This window comes from Merops nubicus, unplaced genomic scaffold (assembly GCF_000691845.1).
Source record: "Merops nubicus isolate BGI_N331 unplaced genomic scaffold, ASM69184v1 scaffold13639, whole genome shotgun sequence".
Lineage (NCBI taxonomy): Eukaryota > Metazoa > Chordata > Aves > Coraciiformes > Meropidae > Merops > Merops nubicus.
In genome coordinates this window covers 2,590-25,239 of record NW_008630272.1, presented here as the reverse complement: position 1 = coordinate 25,239, position 22,650 = coordinate 2,590, and the positions used below count along the sequence as shown (strand labels likewise).

The window sequence follows — 22,650 nt, the reverse complement described above, 5'->3', positions numbered from 1 at the left end:
GGTGGGCTGGAACACCTCTTGTACAGGGGCAGGCTAAGAAAGTTTTGAGTTTTTCAGCCTCAATAAGAGAAAGCTCCAGTGAGACCTCACTGCAGTGTTACAGTATCTGAAGAGGACCTACAAGAAGGTTGGGGAGGGACTTTTTACAAGGGCTTGAAGTGATAAGATGAGGCATAATGGCTTCAAGTTGGAAGAGGGTAGATTTAGATTATAAATTAGGAAGAAGTTTGTCACTATGAGAGTGGTAAGACACTGGAACTGGCTGCCCAGGGAAGGCATGGATTCTCCATCAGTGGAGGGGCTTCACACCACGAACCTGATCTAGTGGGAGGTGTCCCAGCCCATGCCAGGGGGATTGGAACTAGATGATCTTTAAGGTCCCTTCCAACCCATTCCTATCAATTCATCATTTCTATGATTCTATGAAAACTTGCAGTGTATGAATATACTGAGGAGTAGCGCTCATCAGTCTGTACAACAATACAGGATCACCAGCGTAAGATTTTTCTTGTACACAAAGATCTGTCTCAACTCAAGATGTACAACTAGAAAATATATATGCTTATTTTTACCCTCTTTGTAGAGAAAGACTTCACACATCTGATCTTAAACTATAAACAAGGATATCATGATTACTCACATCATGGAATATTAAGTTCATATGTCTAATTTTAGCTAGTGCTTAAAGCGGCAGAATATTTTTTAAAAAGATACTCCAGTGACCACAAATACCAGACCTAGGTAAAAAAATTTTTTTTTGGTACTGAAGCTAGAATATGAGCACCATGAGATTATTAGTTTGCTCTCTAGAAGAGAAATTCCATTTTCTGTAGGTATGTACTTCAAAAAGGTGGTAGTATATAAAGAAAGGGCTTGCTCCAGTTAGATCAACTGATCTCTTTTTACCTTAAATTCACTTAAAAAAAAAAGAAAAATACATTGATGAAGAGGGAGTGGAAGCTAAAGTCACCATTTACGTGCCAGGTTTGCAGTAAATTTTTTTTTTTTTTTTTTTAAACACAGTAGCCTGCTTAACTGATATTAGCAGTGCTTCCTACTCCAAAGGTTTAGGCTTTTGCACTGGGCCTATAACTGCTTTCATGTAAAACAGAAAGAAATTTCCATTACAAAATTAAACAGGTAGTGTCACTCTAAGAACACAAAAGAGATGTCGGAGTCCATTCAACAACTTGAAAAATGATGGGATTGTCTTGATCAATTTGTCTTGATTTGGGGATAACCATTGTACAGTTTATGCAGGAATATTAGAGACAGAAAATAACATTCTTTTATCAGTACTCTCACTAGACATTCAAATAGTTTGTCATACTCTACCAGGCAAAATTAAACTGTTATGTGGTTCTCCTTCCCACCTCCCTCATTTTACCTTTTAAATCTGAATTACATTTAATTCCTCTAATATTAATTTTATATTTACAAGTTTTGAAACTTATCTAAGCTTTTTCTCAGTACTATGTTAAAGACTTAGTAAGAACACTTACTTCATAAGGCTAGTGTTCTTTTTGCTGAAAGGGCCAATGATCTTAAACAGCAGTTCTACTACTCCATTCTTTCCCAAGGACACTGCATTTACAGCTGGAGGAGTTAAGAACACAAATTCAATATAATGTAATAAGAAAAGCAAATGAAAAAAAATCAATATATTCAAAATAAATTCTATGCAAGTGAATATTAAGGAAAAAAAAGTTAAACATGTTTGTGCTTTAAGACATGGAATGACAGACTCTACTCTGCACATAACTAGGGTGATAAAACTTGAAGAAAAAAATGAATTATTAAAAATCATATACTATTTCCAATGCATGTTTCTGCTTTCTTTGTTATTAAGATACATCATAGAAAGAGTTTTCTTCCTAAACATCTCACAACTTATCAGACATCAGAGTTTTTAAAATTTCAAGTCTAGCAAGTTCTATGACCTGTTGTTGCTCTTCCTATCAGGATAGAAATGTATGACAACACAGATCTGAAAGCCAAGCACTTGCTGTAAAATTTAGAGACGCCAATCAGTATAAGCTTTCCTGAGATGCATGTTATACATATATGGTCTCAGGAGAAAAAGTTATTCAATTCGAAAAGCAGCAAATTAAAAGAAATTATGCTAAGAAATATGTTCAAGAAATGCACACTGGATGTGTACATGGCTGGAGCCCAGCGTCCACTGAAAACATGAACTGCTGAAAGAGGCACAGAAATTCAATTCCCAATTGAGTTTAGCAATATGCACTTCTAAAAAGTAGGAAGAGAGCAACTAAGAATTTACTTCAACATAATGTTATTAGCATAGAATTTAGTAATTGAACCCAAGTTGCAATTTCATCATCATTAGCAGCAACACTACAGCCCTAGAATAAGAAAAGTTAGGAGTCTGTTCTGGTAGCAACAGTGCACAAACTTCAAATAGTGCTACCCATTGGAAAGTAATAAAGTACCACTTTTTCTAAGGAGTGTGACATACAAAAAGACTGAACTCTGCTTACATCCATTCTAATTAGAGACAGTTCAATTTTCCATTTTCAGGATGAAACAAATTTTCAGTTAAGTTATGTAACTGTGTTAAATTCTTCCAGTTAGAAGAACTTTACCTCAGCTCAGACAGCCCAACAGAAAAATTTTCCACATTTTAAAAATATTGGGACTTTATGATATAGGTGCCCATGTAAATCTCCTGAAAACAGTCCTAAAGATCATCAAATCAATTATTTTGGAGGAATGCAGCTATGTTTTCAATTTCTTATAGTTATTTAAGAGGTTTAATGATCAGTTGTAGCTCAATAGAAAAACTTAAGAACATTTAACTGGCAGTACAGATACAGCTCAAATCACATTATTTTTGTTAACTTTCTAGTGGCTGCCCAAATAATTAATTAGGCTTTTGTAGAACAATATTAGTCCAACAGAAGAGCACGTCAACACAAGGAATATGGGAAATGTTAAATAAAGAAATAAAATATTTCCTGCCTCAACTAAGCTTTAAACTAGCAATCAAGAACGAAATAACATAAAAAAAAACACACAAGCATGTATAATGAAGACAACAATTATTTAATTTGAAAGGCTTTTGCAAGCACAATGTTAGCATTTCTGGTCTACGTCTTAAAGCACCAGCATTTATGCAAATTAGATAAGTCAAAATACCACACACCCAACAGCACAGGTTAAAATCCCCCCAAATACATATATATGCACATAAACAGAACAAAAAACAAAGATACACAACAAGTACAGACATGCTTCACAACGTTTATTAGAATTTAGGCAATTTGATGATATAAAATGTGAATACTCAGGTAAAAATATTTTAAACATCTAACATTAAACAAGCATGTATATCAATTATCTTAACTTTATCTATGTAAAAAAATTTCTATCACATGTGAAGGAAAATAATTATCTGCAATACTTACAGTTCGTTGAATAAACTCTTAATACTTGAAGACATGGTAATATTAGCCTGTGGTTCTGCAAATTCTGCTTCACTAAATTCAGTGATATGTTTAGGGCACCATTAATTCTTGCTTTCATGCCAATCTTTTTATCTGACATGAAAGAAATACAGGATCAATCATACTAATTTTGAAATTACTTTTAAAAAATAAATGAACTGTAAATTCTTTCTACAGATGTTAACTCAGTAAATTTGAGTTTTTCACTGTTGTTTCCTCCCCTTTATTTTACTCCTCCATTTTTTCTCCTCTGCCAATTCCAAATACATTGAATATTATTATACAATAATAGAAAGAAAATTTTCCTAAAGTTTCCACTATAAAACTATAAAGCATTAAGCCATATTACTTAAGTATATCATTATCACCTTTTGGACCAATTTTTGCAAGAAGAGTATGAAGCAGCACCATCAGTTCTTCATTTGGTGGAGACTCTCTGCTGGCAGTCAAAAGCAGCTGCAATAAAATCTGTGTCCCTCCTTTAGTAACTAAGACACTTGCTCTCCGACCACCACCTAGAAATTAAAACTCAGCTGATATCTCTGAAGTGAAAAACAACTAAGTATCTAAGTTACAGTTATCATAAAGTCTTTAAAATAGCAATATTTTCCTAATACATGATCGCACCATGCAAGAACATGCTGGACAAATTATTTTTGTGTGATTATGTGTGAGGTGACTTCTGTCTCTATGTTCTTTTGATTCTGCATATAAATTAGCTTTAGCAAACATCAGAAACAAAGCAAACAAAAAAGCCCACATAATTCAAACAAAAAAAAAAAAGTAGAAAAACCCCAACAGTCTGCAAAATATAGCAATATAATTACAAATGTCTCCTTATTGAAAACTTACCAGCTGAGACTACCTCAATGAGAATATTCAATATGTTTAGAACAGTCTGAGGATCTTTCGTATTCTGCAATAAAAAGCAGATTTCTTTGTTTAATGTAGAAGTCCAATACAGTGGTTTAGATACTTAAATCTCAGAGAAATTGCCACCACTAAATCAAACAGAACTGAAGATGTACCCATCTAGCTAAACACCCTACTAGGCAGACATAATTAATCACAAAACCTATTAAAAATCTAGTCTGTAGTATGGCATATGAATTAGAGCTGATAGTTGATGAATAATATCTTAGAGTTTTTGAAAAGCAGCGAGAGAAATTCTTAAGCAGGTGCTTCAAGATCATATCTAAACCTTACACTTCTACACAAGTTTTGGAGACTAGATAGAAAACAATGTATTTAATGATACAAAGCCCAGTGTTAAAATGAAAACTTGCTAGGTACTCAGAACCATGCAGGTTAAAAGGTTTTACCTCTAGGGTTGACAGGATAACTTCTATTCCAGTGGAGCCCTTAGAAGTCATCTCCTTCCTGGTTTTTTCTGCCAGTGAGAAAAGGACCATTTTACTTTTAATATACCAGCTTGCATAAAGAAAAAATGTTATCATATAGAGATTGATCAGAAAAAATCAGAAATCTTCACTGCAAGTAATAAAATCTATTAAAAACTGCATATATGTATACAAAACTAAACTAAGTAGAAGACTAAAGTGATTTAAAGCTCATTTTTTATTTCACTTGTTCAAACAACTTGTCATGCCCTAGGGAAAAAAAAAATAAAAAACAAACTGTAAGAAAGCTCTCTTCCAGATACTTCTACTTCACATATGTACACACATTATATATATACATACACATATATATGTATATGTATACACACACACTGAATTAGTGTGTAAACTATAGCTTTTTGACAATAAAAAAAATGCACTTGGTGTAACCAATACCACACCAAATGGCAATGAACATGGCCTTAAACAGATGCTTTCTTTTAAACCATCAGTGACAAAAATGAAGGGATAATCAAATTCACTAAACAGAAATAAAAATTAAAGAGAAATCCTGCAAGGAAGACAAAAAGGAAGGCTCAAATGGAGAACTACTAAAACCAAAAAATGTAGATATTTACCTTGACTCTGAACCAGATGAAGGATCTTTGAGGTAACATATCTGGCATTGTCTGCTTCTCCCAATACAGAGTCCAAATTGATCTTCTCCAGTTGTGACAGCAAAGACATAGTCCGTGAATTGGTAGAAACACTACAAGAAAGATTTGTTCACATTCATTTTTTCCATCTAGATCAGACAAAAAGACACTAACAACAGAAATCCCATGTCAGAGTAACGGGAACAGCTAATTCATCATTATATTTTATGTCAATAAGAAAGCAGTCTTAACGATCCTTAGTTCTGGCAGATTTACAGATTTTGCAAAGCCTATGTTGCAGCAGACTAATATATATACCAGCACCTTCAAGAGCAACTGTGAACTTGGAAATTGGTTACACCAAATAAAAATCCAGATATAAGTTCAACTGATGCTTATCCACTTATCTTTTTTTACTTATCTTACTTAACTGATGCTTATCAATTAGAGTAACTCATATTTATTATCGTTTATGTTAAGAGCCAAGATAATGTATAAAACCTGAATTCAAGAAAAAAAAAAAAGCTTAAAAAAAATATCCAAAGACTGTTTGTCATACTGGCTGGTGTTTCAGAAGTAAAAGAAAGTTTATCATTCTTGAAAAGGGCAAACCAGCATCCACCAGCTGAAGAAAAAGAACACTATTTTGAAGAAAATATTTTGTAAGGTGTCCAAAGCTTTCATCAGAGTTTGGATTTGTTTAAACCACATGGGTATTTTGGCACGACATCATAAAACAGTCTTAAAAATGTATTTTAATATAAGAAACTATTTCAAACCAGGTATTCTTATAGAAAGGTAGATTATAGAAAAAGAACGAATGCAAATATCTGCAATATTCAAAATAGAGTCAGTCTAGAAATTGTTTTATTTGGTCTCCAGTCTTTGCTGAGTCCAGACCACAGCAATTACTCAGAACAGTTTTGAGATTCACATTGCCACCTGAAAGTAATTTTTAGGCAAATGTTAAACATTTAAATTATAGTCATGTAACTGAATACAGGAAGTATGATTTCCGAGGATCAACTACCTTGACCTTTTATTTTTATAGCATTAGTCCTGCAATAATCAACAATCATTCTTTTTACACATATACTGCTCTATCTGCAATAAAACTAAGTATATAACATTAGCTTTATAAATACTGTCACTTTGGTTTATAACAATGAGTAATTATTACTACTTTATTTGTATTTTGCATCTGTGAAAAGGTTTCACACATACAGTTAACTCTACTAAAATAATTAGTTTAGATGTGGACAAAAACGTTAAAATCAAGGAAAAAATGGCAGCTGATAGCAAACGTCATACCACCATGAAAGCAAATTGATATAAAAGCTGCTGAGGAAACTAATTTCATTACTTTGACTTTTCCACATTGTTTTTTGGTTATGCTGCTCATTTAGATGTCATTTTCAGATGACGGATGATACTTAGACGATGTTAATATCAGTAATAATGACCTGTTAGAGCACAACACAGGGGAAAGGGACCTGTGGGTCCTGGTGGACAGCAGGATGACCATGAGCCACCAACACACCCTGGTGGCCATAAAAGCCAATGGCATCCTGGGGTGTATCAGAAGGGGTGTGGTTAGTAGGTCGAGAGGGGTTCTGCTCCCCCCCTGCTCTGCCCTGGTGAGACTGCACCTGGAATATTGTGTCCAGTTTTGGGCCCCTCAGTTCAAGAAGGGCAGGGAGCTGCCTGAAGGAGTCCAGTGCAGAGCCACAGAGACACATAAGGGAGTGGAGCATCTCCCTTACAAGGAGAGGCTGAGGGAACTGGGTCTCTGTAGCTGGAGGAGCCCGAGGGGTGACCTCACTAATGTTTATAAATACATAACGGGCGAGTGCCAGGAGGCTGGAGCCAGGCTCTGCTCTGTGAGGGTCAGTGACAGGACAAGGGGCAACGAGTGCAAGCTGGAACACAAGAGGTTCCACAGAAACACAGGGAAAACATTTTCACTGTGAGGGTGACAGAGCACTGGAACAGGCTGCCCAGAAGGGTTGTGGGGTCTCCTCTGGTGACATTTAAAACCTGCCTGGATGTGTTCCTGTGTGACCTCCTCTAGGTGGTCCTGCTCTGGCAGGGGGGGTTGGGCTAGACGATCTCTCGAGCTGCCTTCCAACCCTTAACATTCTGTGAGTCTGTAATAAGAAATTGTAATACTGATTATAGAGCTTAAATAAAAATAATACTATATTGAAGTAAGTAGATCACATCCTCAGTTATTTACTAGACTTTGATTTTAAAATATTTTTTGATCTAAAATAAATCTGTCTTGGTTGCTAAAATATTACTTTCCTTGTGTAAGTAAAGCATAGTGCCTCCAATCCTTTCTCGTCATCTATATGCAAGTTGAACAGTACGAAGCTGTTACTGCTTGCTTAAGCTTTGTTTTGTTTATTTCTACTCCTCCATTTATCCACTGACCTTGAAATACTCCAAAATAAACCCAAGATTTTAATGACATCAACAAGCTCTGTTGATCTGACACGTAACCTGACAAACACCCAAATGACATTATCTTCACAAGATCCAGTGTCAAAACAAGAGTCCAGACACCCAGCATAGAAGCCAACATGTAAGAGAACTGCTTATATATGTGCATATATAGATAGATAGATAGATGAAATATATATATCATTTCCACTATGGTCTCACAACAAAATAAATGTAATTTGAAAATGGAAAACAACCCAAGAAAGCGAAGATGATCCTCAGGAACAAATAAAACACAAGTTTTCAGAACGAGAAAAATCATTTACAGGCATAAAAATTGCAGAAGAAACAATTTAATGCAGCAGCCTACAAAATTCAATTAACACTTGCAAAGGGAAGTAATGTACCATGTACAGAAAGCATCTAACATGATTTCTCCATACTTACTAAAAGCTTTAAAATGTTTAGGAAGTGAGTCCCTTTCACTACTGGGTGGTGTAACAGTTTATGTAGTAAAATTTAGAGGTATAATCTCCTCCTGGGGGCAGAGCTTCTACCAAGAGCCATAAGCACTCATTGTAGAGGTTAAAGAGATGTTTAGAACGGTTTTAGGCTATTCATCATGTCAGAAGTGTTCCAACAGACATATGGCCAAATAAACTTCATGTCTTCAGCATTATCAAATAACATTCTTGAAAATAACATGGGCCCAGAGTCTATGCTGAAATACAAATTAAAGTCTTGGTTTCCTCTTAGCTATGACTGAGTATTTGTCTTAAAGCAAGAACGGTACACCTATTTATTAATATCCTACACTAACATATGTAATGGTTATAATACTGTGACAGCTTTCAAAGTCTGCACAGTAAATGAAAAAGGCTGTAGGACAAGGAATTATGGCAGCTAACATGCCTGACTCTGCTCCTGTACATAATACTTTGACCGAAGAACAAAATGCAAGACCAAAATGCAAGTCCCAATTTGCAATGGGACTTTCTGCTACTTGTAATGCAAATATATGTTTTGACCAACAAACCATTCAGGATCCAAATCTAGAAGATAGCTCTCCAAAAAAAAAGGTACCATGAAATTCAGTATTTTTAATACAATAGCTAAGTAAACCAAGGAAATAATCAGAATACCATAAAAATCTGTGTCCTGTCAGAGCCAGATTTCCTTTTAAGCTGCTGACATTGCAGAATCTCACAGAAGTACCTTGAACATTGTGGTCAGCCTTTCATAGCAGACTTGTTTTCCCACAACATGAATCACCCTTATTACTAAAAGACATATTTTTCACCCCACCCATTCTAAAGCTTTATCACAAGAGCACTCTGTAGTCAATAAGGGTTAGAGAGTTTGTACTATATTTAGTTATAAAAATCATTACTAAAGAGCACCAGAGGTAACTTCCTAAGATCAAACAAACTATTCTCTTCAGAGCTGAACACATCTGCTCCTTGTGAAGTATGCCCAACTAGTCCCTAACAGCCTGCAAAAACAGTGATTCAATAACCAAAGGCAACTTTGTTGTAACACTGTGCATCCCTTCATTTGACAGTTTTTCACCACATAATTTAATCTTAGTATTTCTGTCTCTCCTCACTACAAATATGACAGTCTGATATCCACTGCAGTGGTATAGCTCTCTAAGCCCAGTACCTCACACATTTCTATCAAATATTGTTAACTACTTCCTGCATTTCACAAGACTATTTTGAAATCATTTGGTCCTCCAATATTTTTGCAGATCTTTCCAGCTTCAAGTTGGATGCAAGATCTCATTTTCTTCTCTCACAGATCATTAGTCAAAGCTCAAAATTATTTTCAGTCATTAACTGTAACCAGAATGAGAAAGAGCACATCCGGAAACAAACTGTGCACTGTTTCCTTCTGACAGCTATCAACCACCACTGCTTTGATATTCATTCAGTGCTCTACTCCAGAGCACTTGGATGGAGCCCTTGCCTCAGCTTCCTGATGGCAATCTTATGCAATAGCAATTTTAGTAAAGCTTTAAACACATATGTGGTATTTTAACGGGACCTGTTACTCTCTCACATAAGAAACATTAGATGTATTTTCAAGAACTCAAACCACTTTTGGCTGTTGGCAGCCTCATCCATTTGGTTAGTTCTTCCAGGATCCTTCCGCATAAGGAAGAGAGGATAGGTGATCTACAGCTACTTTTTTTCCTGCTCCCTGACTCCCACAAACACAGCCATTAGATTTGTCAACTCTGTATTTCACTACTTAACTCAAAACTCATGAGCTCTGAAGACAACTAACAATTATTATTCTGGGATAGATTTAAGACTTTCTTTAAGCATCCTAAGGTAAAGTTTACCAGACTTATTTGATCCCATAAACTGCACATCTCCACAGGCAGAGCCCTTTTCTCCATCTCCTGTTTAAACACCACAGCTGAAAACACCCCTCACACCACTAATCCTTGCAGAAAGAAAGCATGAACAAGCTTACCATCATCTCGACTGTTGCCAAAGCATACAATGTGACCCTGGCTAACCAGAAAGCTTTGTGATTTTCTTCCCTCTCTCGTTACGAAAGTTATGAGTAGATAGAGAGGAAGCAACTGCCCAGACAATGAAAAATGGAAGATTTGAGGGGTTCACATCCAAAAGAAAACCCCCTCATCAAGAAAACATCTTCTTAAAGAATGATCCCTCACTGCAGTGATGTTACTTCCAGTTCCACCAACTCCTAAAGGTTTAAACCTTCTTACTCTGACTACGGAGAAGTGTTAGATTCACAACTCTCCATTAATTCATTGTAGACTACTTTTGCTACACAAATGCTAAAATTGGTGCCTGTTCATGCTGAGAAAGAGAAATGAATTTTTATAAGCTGCCATGAAGGCCATTGGAGTTATTTTAGAATTGTTTTTGGCTATTCATCTTGCAAGAAGCCTTCCAGAAGATAATAGTCAAACGAAGGAAGTTATTGGAAACCTTCAGTTTCCAACTGTACCTACTTCCTCTGAAACGGCTGTCTGCAATCAGTCAGCACACTGATGGATCACACAGTGTCTTCTTCCACCACAGAAAACAGGTCTTTGGTGAGCACATGACAGCAGGCCTTTAAAAAACTATTTTAAAGTAGGCAGGCTTTTTTTGAATGTTTTGCCAATATTTGCAAATTGTTAAATTAATTGATAATTGTTCAAATTATATTTAATGTATATCTTTGTCCTGATTCAGCTGGGCCACGTGGTGCCCGGCTCCCATCTGGGGCTAAACCACCACAGTCCTTTTGGAGCCCAACATAGAGCACAAAGGGTTGAGATAACGAGAGAATCTGAACAAAGTGTATTAAAACAATCTTGTTACACAAATTTTATTTTCCTCTTTTGGTATTAGTTAAATGGTGCCTATCCACAACATTAACCAATTTGCTTGCATGGTGGTCCTGTGTTAATCTGGGATGATGTTTGCCATCTCTGGGAAGGGGGTCAGGCATCCTGTCCTGTGCTATTGGGTGATAGCAACTTATGATATGATTGTGTCACTGGCTATGAAGTCAAATGTGCATGTGTAAGCAGCCTTGCCATTTTACAGTGATCTCACACAATCTTTGGGTGAGATGGGGGAGGAGAGTCTCTCAGGTTTTGAGAATTTTGTCTATCCTTGGAAATTCCAGGCCAGCATGTTACACAATTCAGCTCTAAGAACATCACCCAGAGATCTGTCCCAGGGCTGGATACTTATGACTGGCAGGATGTGTGGGAGGGTATGGGCAAGTGCCTAGGCCAATGGTCACCCCCAATGTTCTCAAATTCCACCCTTGAAGAAGTGCAGAGTCCCAACAAACTGGTAAAGCAAGTACCCCAAGAAATGTGACACCAATGAGTTGGGGCCTGGCCCAGGGCTACCGAGTGCTTCTCAACACTATTCAGTGCCCTCAGGGGGAAGAGGAGGTCTTCCTCCAGCAGGAAAAAATTCCAAAACTGGAGGTACCCCAGCAGGGCCAGGCTGGGCACAGGGCTGGGTGGGCATGCGGCAGGGGCTGGTTCTGGGCTGGGGGCTCTGGGTCCAGGGGGTGGCCGGGGTCCAGGGGGTGCAGCCGCAGGTGCCGCCCAGAGCCTGTGCAGTGAGCTCTTTCCTTTGTACAATTTGCTACATGTTGTTATACCCATTGTTACTGCTGGTTGCTGTTCCTTCTGTGTTCCTGTATGAAATTCTCCTTATCTCAGCCCACAGGGTTTGTATTTTTCTCCCTTTTCTCCCTCTGTTGCAGGGTTGGGGGGGTGAGTGAGAGGCCACGTGGTGTCCAGCTCCCGCCTGGGGCTAAACCACCACAATTTTATATTTGAACACGACTCATACACTGAAGATTTGATATTTAAAAAGGCACTTCTTAAATGTGAAGCTACCAATTAAATATGAAGTTTGTGCTAATCAATATTGACTCCCTCAGTGTTTCAGGGCATCAATTTACACAGTTGGGACCCATAATGTATATTTTGTTTATCTTATGAAGATGAAGACTGCTTTCTCATGAGTCCAAAATAGCTTGATGTGGAAAAGTCACTACAGCTTTAAATTTACCTTTTTTCAGATGATGTTCTTACTTTGTTCATATCGGAAACCGGGTTCTTCAAATCATCATCTTTGATAACCTGGAAGACATTAAACAACTACAAATTATCACAATAATTTGTTCTTTAATGATGAAATGCTATCACCACATTGGATATCTCTAACTTACTTAACATTTCTAGTGTAATTTGCATCAACTGCATTTCTCCATATTGTCACAAACTCCTCTCTCTTCACTCTATTTGATCTAGCTTTTAAAATAAACTATTGCAATATAAGTATTAAGTCTGATCCTGAATTATAATTCAATCCCACCCAGCTCAGAGACTCTGATTATAATAAAACAGGAATTTTTATCAGTTACTTAACAGTATTTTTACATCCATGACAGAATTTTACTGGAAAATGCTGTTGCTGAAGCCTGTAAATACAGCTCTTTAAATTTAATTGACAACATTGTGAGATGGCACAACATACTTATTTCTCACTGTCATTTCATGTGTCTATAGGGTAACTAGCACTAGCGGCACAGTAAGAAACATGGAGTGTTTGGTGTTCTTATTTAAGCAAGACCTGAATACATTTCTTGGACAGAAACTACATCGTGCTAAGGACTCAATTTTCCTATCCTTTTAAGGTCATAGTGTCCTCAGGGTACACTGCCTCCTCAAACGCTGCCTCCAAGCAATTAAGGTTGCAGTCTAGAGGACCATCAACTGAACCTCAGTACTTCCAGTTGAGGTCTAGTATGAGTGACACATACTTCCGCTGTGAAAAAAAACTCCAGCGTCTCCAAAGGGCACAGTGGTTAGTTTTAAGGTAGAAGACAGAGTAAAGAAAAAAAAATGATGTTCAAAAGTGTGTGGTAAGAATGCAGAAGATAAAGCACCTGTTCTCTTGGGAAATGCAGGCAAGAAGCTCAGTAAAGCACAAATAGCCAGCCCTGCCCCTCCCCCCCCCCAAGAGAAATTTGTAAGACTCCTCACAACTCCTTGTCATTCAGCACATAAAATTATCAGGTTTTTTCCTTAGAAAATTCCACACCTCAATTCCTAAAAGGCTAAAGAAGATTAGTACGAAGCAAGCTTATTTACAGACTTACCTGAAAGCAAAATCTTTTCCTGGCAGCCAGGAAGCAAATGCTCAGCTTTTCACAAGAATTCCAGCTTGACTCAAGTCAACAGGTGTCTTAAGATTTGTACAAGTATCCTTCAAGTGTAAATTAAGTTGACTTCCTTTAAAGAAAATTAATAGTTACAGGAGAGTAGTTGAGTCCACCTCAGTGCAGACAATTTCACAAATTATTAAGTCTGGAGTATTCAAACCAGGTTGCAGTTCTTACTGGGGGGAAAATATGAGATTCTTAAATGCAAGTAGCCAACTGCTGTTTTGCTTGCAGTGTTGATCTGCTGTCAGAGAGATGATGAGCAGTCTGCCAGTGCCAACAGTGTCTACATATTACACTGTACTGAACAGTTGTGCAAGCAGAGCCAGCTACAGAGCTGAACTATCTTAACGTCAAGGTCTTAGTTTGTTTTACTCTAAATTCATCACAAAGTATTGCAGTCAGTGCTAATGTGCAAATCCTCCAGGAATAGGAAAAGAAGCAGATAAGAACCTCTGAGAGAGGGAAAGAAAAAAAAAAAAAAAACAAAACCACAAAACAAAACAGCACACACGCAAAAAAAAAACACAACAGAGAGATGTAGCAGGTGAAAAATAAGATTTATAGAAATGCCTCTATAAGCAATCCAGAGAGTTGTGGTGGAACATTTATGCATACTAAAGTAACAAAATCTCTCTACCATTTCACTAGCTGGAGAAAAAAAAGTAACTTCAAAACTATTTTAAAAACCTTCAAATATTATGCTTACTTTGAATAAGTAGAAAGCAGAAGGTGTATGAATCTCAGTTTAAAAACATTTAATGCCACTCAACATAAACACATTTAATGTCGCTTGTCCATCAGTGGTAGCACAGCAGAGGATAAATTAGCATCAGTTCTTCCATGCTTAAAAGAACAACCTATTCCTTTAAAAAGTCAGAGGTTGGAAGGGAACAGACAAGAGCAGAGAATACTGACTAGTTAAAATTCAAGTTGATATATACCGTATTCTGTGCGATCTCCCTCTGCCTTTCACATTGTCTGTGGAATGTTATCCTCTCCACCCTCTCACCTGCACAGGCAGCTTCTTCATAGGAAACTTCCCCACACAGGTAAAGTTCCAAACAAATTAAGAAGCTGCACTCGCTGTAAGAACACTACTGTTGTCCCAAAACAGGGTCCAGTACCTGGAGTGCAAAGAGCCGGTCTCACACACAGAGACACACTGCTGCTTACTGCAAAGCAGTGCAAGTTTGGGTATGTGGTGCTTTCCCACAAAGCCAGCACACACAGGCACTTCCCAGAGCATCTTTTATACATAAAATTATCAATTAATACTTTTCCAACAAATTCCCACCACTAGCAATTGGCTAGTAATTTGCTCATGATTACACAACACTTATTCACGTGCCACATGCTCTGTGAGTAAGGGGTTTCTCCTGGGCAGGGGCCTCTTCACCTGGGGGTTTGATTTTCACTATTATAAAAAGGTTAGTTCACTCAGAGATTACATTTACCACTTTCTGACTATTCCAAGTTACTCAAAACTCGAAGTACATATGCTTTATATATTTTCCAGGACATTTCTCCTTCATGGATGACTAACTCATAAAACAGAGTACCTTAACTAGTCACTTCTTACAACCTCAAGGATGGTCATCTTGACCTGGTTGGAGATGTTCCTGCTTATAGCACGGGGGTTGGACTAGATGACCTTCTGAAATGCTGGGGTCTGAACTCCGAGCCCCTGAATTAAGGTTGACATATGGGTGATTCCCACAGCCCTTCACAAAGAGGTGATGAGTTTGCCTTATAGCTTCCCTCCAGGGTGCGGCCGGCCTTGCAGGGAGAGCCATAAGGGAAATGAGCCCCAGGGGACAAAGGTCAGGTGTCGACTGGGGGATAAAAGCTGGGACCACTTGCAGGGAGTCAGGAGTGTCTGTCTGTGGAGTGCACTCCACAGAGCTTCCTGGTTCAGGGCAGACCTCCTGACTCTCCCTGGAGCTGGGCCCTGGTCTGTTTAGACCTTTGCAAACACGGGCGGATCGGGTGAGAGTCACTATGTGGTCACCTTTATCATGTGTTCAGCTTGCTGGTTTGGCTGTTTCCCATGCCAACTGTGGGCAACCTCGGGTCTCTGTTTGTACCACCTGTTGTGGGCCAAGTTACGTCCTTTGTGAGATCGTTGGGGGTGGCATCGATCATGTACCAGCTGATTGATCTGTTTGTACCCCCAGCGATCATTCATGGAATGTCCTTCTTGTTTAAAATACAGTCTATGTATTGGTCCATCTTCCTGCTGGCTGTATCATTTTTGTTGGGCCTAGTCATTGGCAAAACACCTTTGGAGGTCCCTTCCAACCCAAACATTCTATGATTCTATGAGCTAGACACAGTGTACCTATTTATCTTATCCTTTACACGCACTAACAGATATCAAATGACTTGATTAATTTGGGCAACATTTCACAACATCCTTAACTCTCTTTTTCTCTTGTTTGCCAAGTCCCTTTTTCTCTCCTTTGCTGATGATAGACAACACTACTAAGAGTAAGGTAAATTAAATAGACTGCATGAAGTTATATATAATTTTCGCCTTTTCCTTCCTTCCCAGAAAAACACATAATTGCCTCCCCCCAGGTGAATTTTTTGTCATTGAGCCACTGACTCACCTTTTCAGCCCTGTCAAACTGCCTCCCAGTGGCAAAGCTTGTACAGAAGGGCAGAGGACTCCCCTCCGATATTTACATTTCACGTAAATTTTGGCATGTGCTGACACGTAACAGAATAACACGGAACCCACAGACCTACTTCTTGGATAAATACTCTAACCACAAAGCGATGCACAAAATGGCAAGCACTCTGACAAAGCCATTTTCTTTTGCTGAAAACAATGGCTAAAGAAACAAGCTGGCACCATTTCACTCAGACCTCACTATTAGGCATTACTGGGAGTGCCTGTTAGACTACAGAGGACTCATACAAACACCATCTTCCTGGATAGTAAGTTGATTTATATGCATCAGAACACCAAGATGCTCAGCCTTTTCAGGCCAGCAATAATTCTGATTAGATAGTGTAACAGGATTCTCAGGAAATTTTTCTAACAAGTAAGATGCTGACATACATGTGAGAGGTCCTAGGTAGCCCAGGTGAGCAGACGTCAGAGCTTCTACAAGAGTACACAAAAGGATTACAACCAAGATCACAGAAACCAGATGTTCCTATCCTCTTTTATAAACAGCCTCAGACCCAGCTCTTCTCATATGGATGAAGAAACTTCCAGATTTGGGCTTTTCTTTGACAACTGCCAGGTTTGAGGTTTCTTCCCTTACCCCAAACCCTGAAGACCACATATCCAGTACTTGTGATGTTTCTTGTCCAAACTCTTCACTAGGGACACAAAACAAAGCTCTCTTTTGTTCTTGATATCACCTATGTGTATCTGATGCCCAGTCAAAGGTAGCTCCCCATTCTTCCAGAAAGCAGTATCTTATTCTCATTTTAGGCATTAATTTACTTTTGTGATCCTAAATTCATTGCTTTGGGGGAAAAGAAACTTAAAATGCCATTTATAAAAAAAAAAATCCTCTTCACCTAAATCAGACCAGTGCCTGTCCCAGTTCCCTTGTTTGTCTTCTCTCTCAGAGGAATCTTTTTTCATTTTCACGTACATATCAGCAACTTCATACAACAGTAGAAAGACTACTAAACTTCAGATTTACTCTCCTAGCTATTCATCTAGCTAACAATGGAAAAAGTGTTAAAAAAAAAGTAAATCTTACCAAGCAAATACTTCACATGCACTGTTGCATAGCTCTTCTTGCACCTTCTTTAAGATTCTGGTACTTAAACTCATGTATGTATTTTGGGGGAAAGTCAGTATATGCTTTACCTATTGCAAGCCATCCAGGTGGAACTTCTACGTGCCATCTTTAAATAAAACTGAAGAAATCAAGTTAAATTCAGTATAGTAATGCATAACTGGTGCTTAACTGCACCAGAACCTGAAGCTAAGTGTATTCACTGTAAAACATTTTCTCTTTTATCTCCCATTAATCACTAATGGACAATAAAGGAGGCAGACATAAAACCAAACTCCAATCCTTACTCTAATTTATAATGATAATACAAAAAAAAAATGCAGCGTCCCTGTTACAGCATGCCAGCGCAGAGCGCTTTCACTGTCATTTTGGTGACATCATATCTGAAATAAATTGTTATGTTATACACACAATAACCTCAGATCTAAGGCTCAGAATTTCTATTTTAATCAACAGCAGCTCTGCCTTCACAGTCACTTTGTTTTTTTTCATTCCTTTTTTCTTTTTCACTGAAACTGAAAGGCTTTTATATATTTACATTTAAAATATATATTTTAAATGTCTTGTGTACACTGTCTTGCCATCAGGCCCATTTTCTTGCAATGGAAAATGTCCCCAAAAAGTATGTTTTCAAACAACTGCCATGGAAGATATATCTACCAGTACCCAGTAAGCTAATGGCAAGCAAAGAGAACAGCACTACCTGCCACAAAACCAGACGTGCTCAGAAGCAACATATACAGAGTGCGTCAGCCAAAGCTTACCTCCCTGGGCCCTGGAGGCTGAAACAAAACAAAAACAGACCAACCAGCTCCCATGCTAAACTCCTTCTCGGGGAAAACAAAGATAATCTATCTATCTGCTACTGAAGCCGAGAACAATCCAAGTTACTACATAAACAGAATTCACATGCTTCAACTGACCAAAATACTTTAATATGGAACACACCAGTCTTGGAAGGATATATGTAACTAAAAAAATTTAAAGTATCTTTGTATTTTCTTAACCCCTGCTCTTCCCCCCTCCCAAAAAAAAAAAAAAAAAAAAGAAAAAACCAAACCACACACAACTCCCAAAAAAACAGAGACCTCTGAAATTTACCAGAGTTACTACAAGGAACTTCCTGCATAGTACTTTGTAACTACACATCAAAGGAAATAGTTCTTCGTGTCAAATGTAACTAAAAATAACCAAAAACCAAGTTCAGATATGCAGTTTATTGATAGTAAGTATGTTCTACTTGCATTATATTTTATTTTCTGTGGTTTTATTTACCAGAAATTAATTTTCTTTATGTAATATACTTTATATAGAAAGGCGTACTCTTTTAGTCTTTTCACTATATAAGAAGATATGTTAGCATAAATAAGTGAGCTGCAAAAATGACATAACAAATCACATGCATGAGGAAACAAAAAAAGGTTTCAGTTTTAGTGTGTAAATCTGTCATAATAAGTCTGCAAAACCTGCAAGACTTCATCCGTATTTCAACGGTTGGCTCTGTATACATAGATGCATCCATAACTATTTTCAAAGCCAAAGCTCAGATTTGACTTGTGCTCATCATGGAGTTATCAACTTGAAAGGCTAAAAAAAAAAAAAAATGTAATCACGAATAAGTGCACAGCATAGTGGAAGCAAGTAGCTGAGCAAAATCTTTGTAAATTCTATAGCATAAAAAGAAAAGCAATAGTATGCATAAAAAAAGAAAGAATGCAAAAGTTCAGAGGACAGAATTGTGTCAAAAAGCAATTAATTAAAAAATTAAATAGAGAAACCCTAGGTATAAACTGAAAAAAACACGTAATTATTTCACATATTGTAACTGCTAGGCCAAAAAAAAAAAAAAGCTAAACAAACCCCTCCACTGGATCAGGTGATTGCATTCTGGAGTATGCTTCCAGACAGACACCTCTACCTGTCACAGGTGCATGTGGTTTGTCCAAGTCCCAGTGCAGATTAAACCACATACTGGCCTTTGTTAGTGTATCATTTCATATACCCTGAAGTCTCAGAAACTGTTCACAGGTTGAAATATTCTTTCCAAGACAGTGAAGAAGCCTATTTAAACACAATCACACAAAAAGAGTACTTCATTCTTCATAATCTAGGCAATTTTAATTCCAAAATAGTATTTATTATTTACTCTGTTTAAAAAAAGTAAACAATTTACAGGAACAGACTATTTACCCAAGTAAATTTACACTTGTAGGAATAGGCCCTGTGTTCAAAATTCAGTATGAGCAGCAACAAGTGACAGCAAGAGTCACCATCTGAGTACCAAAAAGCAAACTACCCAGAACGTGTGTAGAGAGGTCAACATCATGATAAAGAGCATCCTAAATATGGCAAAACCCCACAAACATCCCTGCACAACATTGAAAACAGCAGTATGTTACTTGAGATTACACAAGAAACATTCACTAGGACAGCACAGTGCTCCTCCTTCAGCAGCAGCAAGTGGCTACTGCTATGAATGCAGTGGTGCTGCCTCCACTGTCCTCCTACAACACAAGGAGGACTGTCCCAACCAAAAGGGCTTAGAAATTGTACCAAAAGTAACCCCTCTGGCCATTTAATCAGCTACTCACATGATATGTACACAGTTCAGTACCCCAAGTGACAACTTCTACACTTCTTTGAAAAACTGTGTTTTTGACAGAAACCATTTCTATTTTAATGTCACACAAACTACCGAAGTTACTGGATATAAATAATTCCCTTAATAAAAACATGAGACTTACTGTTAGATTAAAACTCTCACAGATGACTTGGAGATGCCAGTTGTTTATACAAACTGCTTCATAGCCTGAAAGCTCAGTCCACAGTACAATACATAAACATTTTGGTTATCTATAATTCAGCTTAAAACTCTAGTGATGGAAAACCTGGGGAAATCCTTCAAGTTTCACAACTAAGTTGTAAAGTGTCAAATCCTACATTATACTCCACCACAATCCAGTAAACAGAACCCATATGTACAAAGTTATAACTAATGTGGCATTGAAAATTTGTTTTCTAAAGTTGTCTATACTAGTGTCAATAGTTTAGGGTCTGGGCTGCCCCCAGACCTGTAATAGAAGCTCTCTGTTAATCCTCCTCCCACACAAAGGGGAAGAGAAAGAGAATAAGGGAGAGACTTACTGATTAGAAAGGAAAAAACTTTAATGAAAATACTACTACTACTACTAAAATGGAATATATACAAATACTTACAGAACCAGAATCAAACCCAGCTCCCCCCAATGTCAATACGTCACCCCCGTGTGACGTATTGTGGGACAGCCCCTGGGGAAAAGTCCCAGGCTGGACTCAGGGGCAGAGGGGAGCTGGGCACAGGAGCTGGATTCTGGAACTCTGTTCAGGAGCACAGGGCTGGGGATCAAAGGCAGGATGGACGGAGTCCTCCTCGGATGCCGACCACTGCAGGAGCAGCAAAAGGGAGGAAGGGGCTTGGCCCTCGTGATCCTTCAGCTTTATACTGAACATGATGGATAGGGGATGGAATACCCCACTGGGCAATTCAGGGTCCCCTCTCCTGGCTGCTCCTCCCTGCAAGCGTGGCTTTACTTTCCGTCCCCCTCCATGTGGTACACAGGGTTTAGCAGTGACTTTGGTCTGCACACCAATCCCTGGTGGTAACTCCAAACATGGAGCGTTATCACTGCTGGAAGCAGACACTGTCTGTGAAAATATGCTGCTAACTTCAGACAGTGCAGTTAGTTACAGGAGCTTTAGCTGAAAAGTGAAATCACTGAATAGAATTAGTTCTGTTCTACCCCTAACCAGGACAACTAGCCAAGTTCCTACACCACCTTCTACAAGCACTAGTAAACAAAAATAATAAGAGTTCCCACACCATCCCAAATCTTACTTTGTGGAAGTCTCATAGGAATTAAAGTCCTGGGCAACAGCCCAGAGAAAGACAACTTCAGGATCAGCTGTTTCTTAAATTAAATTATAAATTAGGGCAGAATGCCTTCAGTTACACACTACACAGTTATCTCTTCCTAATATGTTAGTATACAGTATCACAAAAAGTATCTAGTGTCACCAAAAAAAAATTATAATGTACCTAAAGGTATTTCTTCCATAAAAAAATGTCTGTTCAAGACACTGGAAGAAACAGAGGTATTTTTCTTCCAGGTGTAATTGTAAAACTTCCTGTGGAGACAGCAGAAAACAACCCTTTATCCAATGACTAAAGTTCACCAATTCCTCTACGTAGCCAAAAAAAATCTTAACATTTTTGTGGAAAAGTCTAAATTTTCAAATTCAAAAGGAAAAGGCTAACAACTGCTACTAGTCAAAGAAAAAAAATAATAATTCTGAAGATCAGCTGTATTTTCCTTGAACTCTTTGCTATCATATTTAGAGTAGGAAACAAAAATCAGCTGTTCATTTTATCCATGGTACACTACAGCAAAGTGCTAACTTTGTGACATGACTAGACTGCAGTATATGCAGGGCCTACCTGTGAAGGCAGGGGAAGGTCTATTAAAAAGGGTTTGTAATGATAAGACAAGGAGTAATGGTTTTACACTAGGAAAGGACAGATTTAGACTGGATATTAGAAAAAGGTTCCTTAACAAAAGGGTGATAGATCACTGGAATGGGCTGCCTGGGGAGGTGGTGGAGGCCCCATCCCTGGAATCATTCAAGGTCAGGTTTGATGGGGCTCTGAATGATCTGACCTAGGTAGGGAGGTTGGACCTGATGACCTCTAGAGGTCCCTTCCAGACTAAAATATTCTATGATCCTATATAAACATCCAATATGGCATACATAAAACTTCACAGAAGACTGAAGCACAAAGCCCTGTACAGCAGCTCACCAATTACATCATGCAGCTGATCACAAGCAGTCCACTTCACTCTAAAAACAAAGTCTGATACAGGTAGCCAAAAAAAAGCTGTAAATATCCTACAGTGATTCCCTAAAACCAAACCCAAACAAAAAATTTATTGGGTGAAGAGCAAAAATAAGAGAACAGTACTTCATTGTTTGCCTGGAAAGAAGCTCCTAGAAAGTTACACCAAGCATAAGGTCACTCCTCAACACATGACAAACTTGCCATCATCAGGCTCACAGAGTATCACATTCAAAGCTTGCATGATTTAAGTTGACAGAAATACTGCAAAAGTCAGTTCTGTCTTGCCCAGCTAGCATAACCCTTTCATCATGTAGAAGGTGAATGGCACAAGGAGGGAGAAGAGGGCAATAAAAGTAGCCAGAAGGGAAAGAACAATCATAGCAGAAA

General features: G+C 38.0%; 1 protein-coding gene across 2 annotated transcripts in view; it reads right to left on the bottom strand.

The window, feature by feature from the left end:
- The window catches only part of AGTPBP1 (ATP/GTP binding protein 1), a 52,104-nt gene extending 39,602 nt beyond the window's left edge, over positions 1-12,502 (bottom strand). For both annotated transcript variants that reach the window (XM_008947238.1, XM_008947239.1), the window contains exons 1-7: positions 12,471-12,502; positions 5,446-5,576; positions 4,790-4,857; positions 4,320-4,383; positions 3,836-3,982; positions 3,429-3,560; positions 1,503-1,596 (exon numbers count right to left, since the gene is read on the bottom strand). In XM_008947238.1, the coding sequence (XP_008945486.1) occupies positions 1,503-1,596; positions 3,429-3,560; positions 3,836-3,982; positions 4,320-4,383; positions 4,790-4,857; positions 5,446-5,576; positions 12,471-12,502 (668 nt within the window). The remainder of the gene's footprint in view (positions 1-1,502; positions 1,597-3,428; positions 3,561-3,835; positions 3,983-4,319; positions 4,384-4,789; positions 4,858-5,445; positions 5,577-12,470) is intronic.
- Between the last annotated feature and the right edge of the window lie 10,148 nt (positions 12,503-22,650).